This window comes from Arxiozyma heterogenica (genome assembly GCF_036370985.1).
Source record: "Arxiozyma heterogenica strain weizmannii chromosome Unknown scaffold_13, whole genome shotgun sequence".
In the NCBI taxonomy this organism is placed as follows: domain Eukaryota; kingdom Fungi; phylum Ascomycota; class Saccharomycetes; order Saccharomycetales; family Saccharomycetaceae; genus Arxiozyma; species Arxiozyma heterogenica.
The window spans coordinates 564,140-576,254 of NW_027042666.1; the positions used below are offsets into that span (position 1 = coordinate 564,140).

Below are 12,115 nucleotides of genomic sequence, written 5' to 3' on the forward strand. Positions count from 1 at the left end.
GAGTAATACGGATATTCCACCTCATGAATTACAGTTGAATTAGTTTTTTGTTTGCTTATTTATTTACACATTTCCTTTTTGGATAAATTTTGAAAAAAATTTGGTAATTTTCGAACTCTATCTTACCATTTTACGAACCTATTGTTTTCGTTACACGTATTGTATTACGGACATATAATGATAACTCCATAGTAAATTTTTTTTCATCACCAAAATTGAATACAAAAAAACTATTTTTCTTTTCTTTTTTAATTTAAACACTACTCTAAATATTCCAATATACAAGTGTACTGTACTAATTAGTTATAGATGTATATTTACAGTAAAAATATCGCAATCTTATTGTGCTTTAATCAAAGAAAAAGAAATACTTCCGTAATCGATAATTCTATGGACATTTTTTAGGGAGAAACCGAAATACTTAGTTAAAAATAACAATACATATGGCATTAAATAGACTTTACATAAAATTTGTCCATCTCCAAATGCTAAAAAATGTACCAACACAAAGACAAAAGAATAATTCTCTTTTCCTGAAAAATAGAAAAGTCTGCTTAAAACAAAAACAAAAGAAAAAAAAGAGAATAATCCTATTATTTCGAAAACAATAGAGGCTTATACAAGATATCTGAAAAAAAAAATCTATAAACAAAAAAAATCATCACTTACTCTTTTGAAAATTTTTTTTACGATGATTTCCCAGATAGTAATATGATAAATAATTTTGTTTTTCCAAAGTCTTTTTTTTATTTTTTTCTGGGAGGAAGTGTACTAAAACGGAAATTTAAAATGAGGAAAAAAAAAGTGGAAGGTAAAAACAAAAGATTCTAAATTTCCAATTGTAAAATTTTATTTTTGTCCAAAGATTTTATTCTCAAGATTTAATGGACATTCCACATTCCCTAGGAAAGGAGCTCCATGTCATAGATTCCTTGTTTTATCTAGTGTTTTCCTTTTCTTGTAAAAAATTTTTTTGATGTATCTTCAAAATTCTTAGAAGGTCACAACTTTAGAATAGAAATCTTACCTTTGCTATTTTTAACAATTACATACTTTACAGTTCATGTTCTAATAATGTTTTAGAAAGTATTCAAAAAAAAAAACAAAAAATTAATCCTCTTTTCGTATTGGTACAAATAATAGTTTTATTTTTATTTTTATTTTTTACATAATGAACACCCTATGTGTTTCCTATACTGTATTATTCATTGTAACTTTTAATCAGGCTTAAGTTATCTTCAAAGTTATCTTAATGAAGAATTCTGAAAACTCTTTATTAGTTGAAAAATTCAAAGAAAAAAAAAAACAAAAACAAAAAAACGCCTAATAAAAATTTATGCCTCCGCTTTCTACTTTCCTAAATAGACGCTTTTGAATCTCATGTCCATGAAAAATTATAATATTTGGAAGTCATTTGCCAATAATCTGTACATGCAAAAAAATTCAGAGACATGCAAGAGATATTTAGAACTATTATTGTTCACACTATCGTTACTAAACAAGTGGCTCCCCCATGTCGTTAGCCGATATTTCTCTTGAGAAAAGAAAAGTTAAAAATAAACTTTTCCAAATCCTGCTTTAACTAAAATATTATACAACAGTAATAGTTATATACAATATGTACAAGGCGATGGACAATTATTCAATATTTTTATTAATCATAACACATAAGATCAAAAGAAGAAATGTACACAGAGTATCTATCCACTATTATTGGAAATAGTAACCAGAATTTCCAAGTAAGATACATTCAAACCTGCATATATTGTCATGCTCCACAACAAAAAAAGAAAAGATTTCAAATATTTAGGTTTCAAGAAAAAAAAAAAGAAGAAGCACTTGAGATGATTTTTGTAAAACGCTACGTTGTCTTACTCTAAAATGCGAGTGTTTACCATAATTTTTACTCAAGAATCTTGACAGACCTACTAAAATGAGACACAATTAGATACACAGATCTCTTACACAAAACGAGCATCAATTTGAAAATACAAAGGGGTTAATAGCACCTTAAATGAAAATAGTATTGTGATACATAGAAAGTAAAAATGTCTTTTAACAATCCTTTCAGATGTTTTTTGTCACTCCCTCTTTTTAATTACATCTATTGTTTTCTTTTTATTCCAAAAAAAAAATAACGAAAAAAACGGTGTTTCGGTCGGAGATTATAAAGAAAAAAAGACCTATTTTCCTCATTCTTACCATTGTTAAATATATGATTTTTTATGTTCTTGAACAATCAGCGAGATTATCTACTATTTTACATAAGCAAAGTATGTTCGTCAGATCAATGAACAATATTTATTTTTATACGGTAACTATGACATTTGCCTTTTTGTAAGAAGTATTATGTATTTCAAAGAAACCGAATATATAATTACTGATAAATAATTAATACCGATAGTTCCTTTTAGTTATGATATCATTTCGCTATAAATATATTAAGTATGCATAGTAGTAAACGGATCCAACAATTTCCTGTAGTAGGCAATGTCTCTGATCGTATTAAAATAGTGATAATAGCAGTGTTGATGGCAATATTTTTATTGAATTATATATTTTCCTCAAAGACAAGACAAGGACAAAAGGACAAATGGATACTCCATAATCATGAATGCTACCTTATAGACAACTCATTAAATCTTATTGATAAAAAAAATTTAATATAAATATGTGTAGGTATCAGCGTTCTGGTAACTAACTTCTCATCGATTTATTCTCCTTATTGGATTATGTCAACTATAAATATTACTACACTTTTGCAAGGATAACAGCAACAAAAAACCAAGCCGAAACAAAATGATAAGTTCTCTTAAAGGTTTGTTGGTACCTTTAATGTTTTTACTCATCTTTACAGATGCTGTAACAATATCTGATAACACTTATTTAGGCGATATTTCTTTCTCTGTCCCCCTTACCATTGATGAAGGTTATTTTTTGGCGTTAGTTAACGGGAACTCTTACAGTTTTACCAAAGATTTGCACGTGAAAGGTTCACTTTTTATCGGTGATTTAAACCCATATGGTGATGGATTCAGCACTACATTTGATGGCTCAACTATTACAAATGATGGTTTGATTGTAGTTGATAGTAGAAACCTTACAGCTGGTTCAATGAGTGTGTCTTGGGGTGGTACTTCACTTACTAATCATGGAAAAATGTATTTCGTAGGTCTAGATAGCAGTTCTAACAATTTCAAATTAAATCCAAGTATATCTTTAGCAAATACTGGTTTAATGTCTTTTGGCCAAGATTCTACTTCAAATTATAGTAGTGTTGTACACCTTACCTCAGGGTCTTTTGTTAATATTGGTACTATTTGTTTGAAAAATGTGAAGGCATCTTTGGAGAGTTCTATAGCCGGTGACGGTTGTATTACAGTTGGTCAGAATGCTATATATTCGATACCAATACAGTCAAGCTCTGGTACACTTGGTCCACAAACTATATATTTGAGCTCTCCTTCCTCAATGCTTTATGTAGGCTCATATGGTAACACAGATAATATCTTTGTTAGAGGTTTTGGTAATGGCAACTATTTGACGTTTCGTACTGCAATAGCAGGTTATAGTTATAATCCAAATACTGGTATCTTAACAATTAATGTGGCCACTATTCATAAAATTAATATTGGTACTGGTTACAACCCACGTGGATTTTCAATGAAATCTATAAATAATCACATTGGTTTTAATTTTATCAATAACGCATTAGTCTACAATGGAACTGCTCCAAATGGTTTTCCTAGTGCTTGTATGCCATGTGATTCCCCTCCTTGGATACCTATTATAAATTCTATCTCATCTAGCTCTTCTTCTTTTTCTTCTACATATTCAAGTATCTCTTCTAGTTATTCCACTAGTTCCATACCATCTACTGTAGGCTCTTCCAGCTTTATTACTTCTTCATCATCATCAAAACCAAAACAAATCACCTCCTACATCCCAGGCATCATAGGCTCTGCTTCTGCCCAATCCACAATCACCTCCTACACCACTGATGCCAACGGCAGCAGCAGTGAAGTTGACATTGTTGTTGTTGCCACTCCAGTTCAAAGTACTGTTACTGCCTACACTGCAGGCTCAGTAGGTGCAGCTTCTGCCCTTTCCTCCTACATCTCCTACACCACCGACTCCAACGGCAGTACCAAGGCCATTGGTGTTGTTGTTGTTGAGACTCCAGCTGTTAGTCAAATCACCTCCTACATCCCAGGCATCATAGGCTCTGCTTCTGCCCAATCCACAATCACCTCCTACACCACTGATGCCAACGGCAGCAGCAGTGAAGTTGACATTGTTGTTGTTGCCACTCCAGTTCAAAGTACTGTTACTGCCTACACTGCAGGCTCAGTAGGTGCAGCTTCTGCCCTTTCCTCCTACATCTCCTACACCACCGACTCCAACGGCAGTACCAAGGCCATTGGTGTTGTTGTTGTTGAGACTCCAGCTGTTAGTCAAATCACCTCCTACATCCCAGGCATCATAGGCTCTGCTTCTGCCCAATCCACAATCACCTCCTACACCACTGATGCCAACGGCAGCAGCAGTGAAGTTGACATTGTTGTTGTTGCCACTCCAGTTCAAAGTACTGTTACTGCCTACACTGCAGGCTCAGTAGGTGCAGCTTCTGCCCTTTCCTCCTACATCTCCTACACCACCGACTCCAACGGCAGTACCAAGGCCATTGGTGTTGTTGTTGTTGAGACTCCAGCTGTTAGTCAAATCACCTCCTACATCCCAGGCATCATAGGCTCTGCTTCTGCCCAATCCACAATCACCTCCTACACCACTGATGCCAACGGCAGCAGCAGTGAAGTTGACATTGTTGTTGTTGCCACTCCAGTTCAAAGTACTGTTACTGCCTACACTGCAGGCTCAGTAGGTGCAGCTTCTGCCCTTTCCTCCTACATCTCCTACACCACCGACTCCAACGGCAGTACCAAGGCCATTGGTGTTGTTGTTGTTGAGACTCCAGCTGTTAGTCAAATCACCTCCTACATCCCAGGCATCATAGGCTCTGCTTCTGCCCAATCCACAATCACCTCCTACACCACTGATGCCAACGGCAGCAGCAGTGAAGTTGACATTGTTGTTGTTGCCACTCCAGTTCAAAGTACTGTTACTGCCTACACTGCAGGCTCAGTAGGTGCAGCTTCTGCCCTTTCCTCCTACATCTCCTACACCACCGACTCCAACGGCAGTACCAAGGCCATTGGTGTTGTTGTTGTTGAGACTCCAGCTGTTAGTCAAATCACCTCCTACATCCCAGGCATCATAGGCTCTGCTTCTGCCCAATCCACAATCACCTCCTACACCACTGATGCCAACGGCAGCAGCAGTGAAGTTGACATTGTTGTTGTTGCCACTCCAGTTCAAAGTACTGTTACTGCCTACACTGCAGGCTCAGTAGGTGCAGCTTCTGCCCTTTCCTCCTACATCTCCTACACCACCGACTCCAACGGCAGTACCAAGGCCATTGGTGTTGTTGTTGTTGAGACTCCAGCTGTTAGTCAAATCACCTCCTACATCCCAGGCATCATAGGCTCTGCTTCTGCCCAATCCACAATCACCTCCTACACCACTGATGCCAACGGCAGCAGCAGTGAAGTTGACATTGTTGTTGTTGCCACTCCAGTTCAAAGTACTGTTACTGCCTACACTGCAGGCTCAGTAGGTGCAGCTTCTGCCCTTTCCTCCTACATCTCCTACACCACCGACTCCAACGGCAGTACCAAGGCCATTGGTGTTGTTGTTGTTGAGACTCCAGCTGTTAGTCAAATCACCTCCTACATCCCAGGCATCATAGGCTCTGCTTCTGCCCAATCCACAATCACCTCCTACACCACTGATGCCAACGGCAGCAGCAGTGAAGTTGACATTGTTGTTGTTGCCACTCCAGTTCAAAGTACTGTTACTGCCTACACTGCAGGCTCAGTAGGTGCAGCTTCTGCCCTTTCCTCCTACATCTCCTACACCACCGACTCCAACGGCAGTACCAAGGCCATTGGTGTTGTTGTTGTTGAGACTCCAATATATGGAAACTCCACTATTTATGGTGGAGAAACTGGATCTACTTTAACTGGTACTTTAGTTGTTTTGACTACAGTTGTTAATGGAGTCACTATGACCACAACTTATTGTCCAGAACCATCTGAAACTTCTAAAACAAGTATGACTGCTATCATTGCCCATAATTCTATTGAATCTGTTTATTCAAAGAACCAACAAGAAGAGACCAACTCATTTTCTGCTGTGTTCCATGCAACTTCAGTTACTTCTATTGCTTTTACCACCACTGGCACAGTGTTTACCAACAATGAAAATCAATCAACATCTAGAAACTCCAGAGGATCTGCCATTGTTGTTGGATCCACAAAGGGTAATGCAGATGTCGCTTCAGAAACTGGCGTTGTTACAGGTGCTGTAACTTCTGGAAGACCAGAAACATCTCTAACTACAAAGATGCCACAAGTTTCCCAATTCGTTTCTGAGCAATTCTCGTCATCTCCAACTGCTATGACAGCCTCTCATGTAAGTGCACCTTCTCTTGCATCATATAAGGGTAAGGGTAGCACTATATACATGAAATGGAGTGTTGCCCATTTTGTTGGTCTATTATTATTTATGATTATTTAAATCGAATGCAGGTAAGGAATTCTAAAAGAAATAATTCTAAATAGTTAAATAATTAAATACTACTATCTAAACATATATAATACCCTAATATTATATGTATTGTGTATTTTTTCCTTTGACTCTTGTTTTCCAGTTTTGTTAAATACTTTGGCTATGCTTAATCAATAAATCTTGATTAGCGAACTTACTGTCATACAACTTTGAAATCAACTGATCATATTTTAGAAATATACGTATTTTAAACCCCTTTTAATCAAGAAAAATTGTAATCATGAAAATTTAATGCTAATTTAATTCAAAGATCATAATAAAAGGATTGACACATATCTTAAAAACTATTATAATATTTCTCTACCTATGTTAGTATTCGAGAACTTGACTAGATGAGTGATCATTAAATGCGAAGCAAGAATGTCTTAAATCTTTTTCTTTCTATATTCCCTTATTATTTCCTCTCTTTCCCATATATATACGTACACACGGGGATGAAAATAAATAATATATATATATATATATATGCTAATTTGATAACACTATTGCCCCTTAAGTCAATTAACTACATATATATATGTACATTTACATAAATATGCTAACTCTTATTACTTTCATTTTTGACTAATGATTCCACTTCCACCTCTTTTATTTTTGTAACATCATATTTGACCCTAAATGAAATAAAGTATTGAAAAACTATTATTCTCACACGAATAGTAGAAAGATACCATAAAATTACTCCGACAATATTCAAAGCAATGAAAGTTTTTTTGATTAACACAAAAAAAAGTATAAGAAAATGAGGTGTCAAGATATTTTTCAAATACCCATAATTGCACACTGATGATATATTGTACTTACTATTTATGTTAAGAGCATTATACGTAAATAATTCAGATATGCATTATATTGTAATATAGATACCCTTTGTTCTATAAATATATGGCATCTCTTCTTGTATTTTGCTGGATGTAGAGATTTCAAAGTTTCAAAAGAGACAAGAAAATTTCCCCTCTACACTTGAAAAATATCGTAATAACAATTATCCCAAGATTTTAATAATATGAGAACTTTCTTTTTAAATAAGGAACATGTAACAATATTAGAACATATTCATATTTTTGCAAATGTTAATCCATAGATAAAGTATGTCTTGTTATTTTAAAGTTATAATGGAATTAAACTCTTATTATTTTTTTTATATTGAATTTCAATATCTTCTCATGACTCTTGGTTACAATTAGAGATCCATACACAGTATTAAACATCCAGTCATAATAATGTCAGACTAATTCTTAAAGAAAGTAGATTTCCTGAATAGTAAATTGATAGATTTTCATGTTAATACTCCACTACAATTTCTTTTTCAATATTGTTCAATGTTCAAAGATCAAGAAAAAATTTCTCTCTATTATATTATCTTGTCAAACATTAAAATAAGATCATCTGAATAAAAGACACAACAGAAATTATTGAACAGGGAAAGTAATACAGTAGAATGAAATAATGGTGTAATCAAACTATTATTCATTATATCAAATCAATATGTCCTTTTTCATCATTACAATAACCACTAGAAATCAAACATAAATCAAATCCATGTATAATAGATTGGAATTAGTAAGGATAAATATCCTGTAAGATATGAGTAAAAAGATGATATAGTAAATTTGTTTATGGATATAGCATAATTGTATTTATGTTTATAACAGTTATCATTATGTGTTAATTTCAAAAGAGTATTGCATATGATCATAAATTATTATAACAGTATCATTCGATGGATAATGAAGTGATATAGAAGATATAATTATATTTTTCATATTGAAAATATTAGTAAGGGATGGTGTTCATGTGTTATTGGAGTATACTTTAATAGTTATATTCATAATAAAAGTGGTAGTGACACAAAAAATGGTCATAGTTTGTCAATAAATATCTTCCATAGTCACAGTCTATGCATGGAGTAAGTCATTATGAGGTTATTTCTGATAGTCAAATATAAATGATTATTAGGTATACAGTGGTGTAACTATGCCATGTTAAATAACTGTTTGATAATATTCAATATTATATCATATGAATATGTAAAGAAGGTAGATAATAACTGGCTATTTATAAGTAAAGTTGGTTACTTATATGCTTGGTTGTCGATGAGAGTGGCTATTATTGTAATTGATTTTTTTTTCGAACTATTTTTTCAGATTTTGAAAAAAGGAAGATTGACAATTGAAATTTGAATGAAATGAGATTGGTGGGTAATTAAAAGAAAATGATGGCTGATGCTAAGAGTAATTAAGTGTGATATGTTTGTACAGTATCGTTCTTGTCTAAGACATAATATCAAGAGAAGTTGTATATTAATGAGGAGTTCATAGTTTAAGAGTGATACCATACAATCTACCAGTTATTAATGTCTAAATGAAGTAAGCAGTTTAAGAATAAAAACATAATTGAAAGTAATAGTGGTTGATATGAACTTAGTCTACTATGTATAAATCTCTAGTAACGATACATGTTGATATCATGATAGCAGATACAGTAAATAACATTGTATGTTATAGGTTTAAAAGAGCAATAAAATTTACTAGATGATATTACCATAATAAACCTAGAAATGTAGCTGCAAATATAAGATGTGATAAAATAACCATTGATGGATCATATTAATCCAGTGTATTAAGTTTACGTTGTTTACATTGTTTCTATATCTTACACATGAAAAGAGAATGGTCTAAATTTATTGATCTATTTATCAGAAAACAAATGACTCTATCGTTGTTATTTTTATTCTTTCGAAAATTGTGGTTCACTCATATTTTGTGATTTAAAGAAAGAGATAGTGATATATATGTTTCAGAAACTTTTTAGAAAGAGCTCATTGCTTTGTTTACCTTGGTATAGTTGGTGGATTAAATATAAATTGTTCATATAATCATTTGACATGGGAAATAATTTTTGCTCTACTCATGGGAAAAGATATCTTGGACAGTTTTTAGAGAATTATGAGAAATATTCTATGCCTAATAATACAAAATTATTTTCCAGAAAACAAGATCGATTCAAAAACAATCTACATGTTCTATATGCAGTGAAAGCCACAAATTTGAAAAATCTGCTTACGTTTTTCATTTCAAAGAAGACTTTGATAAATAGATTTATGTTAAACACTATACCATCTTTCTACTGTTTATGATCAAGCATTTATCCTATGAAAATATTTAAAATGATATTTAATTTAAATAATCTTAATTGTTTATGGAAATATAGTTTTGTAGATTTAACATTTGGGATTAGAGTCTCAGGGATGCTAATATGGTATCTCCTGAACTATAGTAGACTTAAAGTCTAACGTTGTTATGTTTTAAGTATTTAGTAAATTGGATTTCTCGTTTATTGAAAACCCATGCAAATAGTATATATTGTATTTATTATTAAATACATATTGATCTTTCACAACTTTACTTCTTTCAAAAAAATTACCAACGATCTACCAAAATCAGTTTTTAACAAAAAAGATCTTGTGAACATACGATATATTGTCTAATTATATTATATTGGACTCAACTATATCATAATCCAATGTTGATAATTATCCCTACAATCTATCAAACTGGATCAAAGACCTCTTTAAGTGAGCTTTGATATAAAATTTCCTACGTGGATTATTTGATAATCGACTACAAAAACTCACACATTCTAATTTGTATTATTGACAACATCATTTCTCTTATCTCATCATGTTTCAGAACATCACACGCGAGGATTAAATAGTTACAACTTAATAAATAAGTACTCATAATGAACCTTTAGAGCCTAGCATAATTTTTCCATATTTGTAAGTTAGACAATCAACAAATATTATTATTGTTGTTTATTTATTAAAACAGGTCTCTTAGCACTGTGGTTTGAAATATAAATAAAGATCACTTCTCTGGAGAACTTGTAACAACTCTTTATTTATATATAATTACAACTGTAGATATTTATAAGTTTTTGTAATGTTTTGGGTCGATCTTCTCATCACAAGATTGTATATTAAGGTATTCATGAAATCGGATATCTTGCTTCAATACTATTTACAAAACGTGAGGAATTAATACTAGCTAAATAGATATAAACAGAATATAAACAACACCCTAATACTTTTGATTCTCAAAAAACTTGTGTTTTAACAACAATACAGCCAAAACAGCATAAATTAACATATTCAAGACCTCAAGAACTATAAATATACGAAGGATTGATATGACATTTCCCAAACTTTCATGATGATTAAACCAAATGCAAGAATATTATTAAGAAAGTATTGTCAAAAAAACATAAAAGAAAAATCAAATATTCCCCATCATACCACTTTAAAAGTGTTCTTAGAAACAATTCAAAAAACAAATAAATACAACAGTAATATAATCATAGATTCATAAAAACGAATAGGTTCTTTCTGTTTTGTCTTATCCTTGTAGAAAAAAAAAGATTGATAAAATAATTATCTAATGGTTGCTGTTTTGTTTATTGATGTTTAATACAAGATTTTACAAAATATATTATCGATTGTTACGCGTCTGCAAATACTTTCATGTAATAGAACTTATCCTAATGTTAACGTAATAATTTTATTGTTAATAAGATCCATAGGGATATAAGAAATTTATAAGATGATGTATTGTCGTGATAATGAAATACATTCACAGATATCTTTATACATTCATGTTGGGGATGATATCCGAAGGTAATTCTTACTATAGAATAAGGCCAGCAACAACAAGTTAAAAACTATATCTGAGTATAAGTAAGAGTGTTTGTATAACTAATACAGAAATTATATCAATTACAGAAAATGAATTCTTTGACAATTACCCATATACAATTCATATTTTTATTCTCAAGAGTACTATGGTATAGTTCATTTGAAAAAGTTATGACAACTACTGTTCTAGAAAATTAACTGTCAGAATGCAATGATCTTTCCAAACTCAAAAATAAGAGAGAAGGAAATACTTTCAGAAATAGTTTTGTGGATTGTGATTTCTTTGAATAATAGTAATAGTCATAGCATATGAATAATCATTCTGTAAATTCATAGTTGCCTCTCCCACACCTCACATTAACAATATATATTTTATTACAGTATATTAAAGTTGTTAAGAATTGGTGCTCATAGTCATTGGATAAATAATGAACGTTCTCAATACTGTAATTGGATAAATATATATTACAAAATTGTATTAAAGTTCTTCCATCTTCTTCTGTATGTATAACACAGAAATGATAATATGTGAAAAGTATGCGGGAAAAGAAACACGATTTGAAAAAATGTTGTCTTTGTGTATGTTAAATTTTGTTACTTCTCTTCTATGAATGGCAAAAATCAAGCAAGCAGTATTATTAACATTTTGTGACATGTAAGCAACAGTTCCTCAGCATTCCAGTGGTGTCATATGTTGGAATCTCATTGTTCCATTTGTTTCATTCTCAAATATTC

At 32.0% G+C, this 12,115-nt stretch overlaps 1 protein-coding gene across 1 annotated transcript; it reads left to right on the forward strand.

The window, feature by feature from the left end:
* Positions 1–2,799: 2,799 nt before the first annotated feature.
* Positions 2,800–6,636, forward strand: PWA37_000862 (uncharacterized protein; the record flags this gene model as incomplete). Its single annotated transcript, XM_064857520.1, has 1 exon — positions 2,800–6,636. One exon carries the CDS (start codon positions 2,800–2,802, stop codon positions 6,634–6,636), a length of 3,837 nt encoding a protein of 1,278 aa, XP_064715826.1.
* Between the last annotated feature and the right edge of the window lie 5,479 nt (positions 6,637–12,115).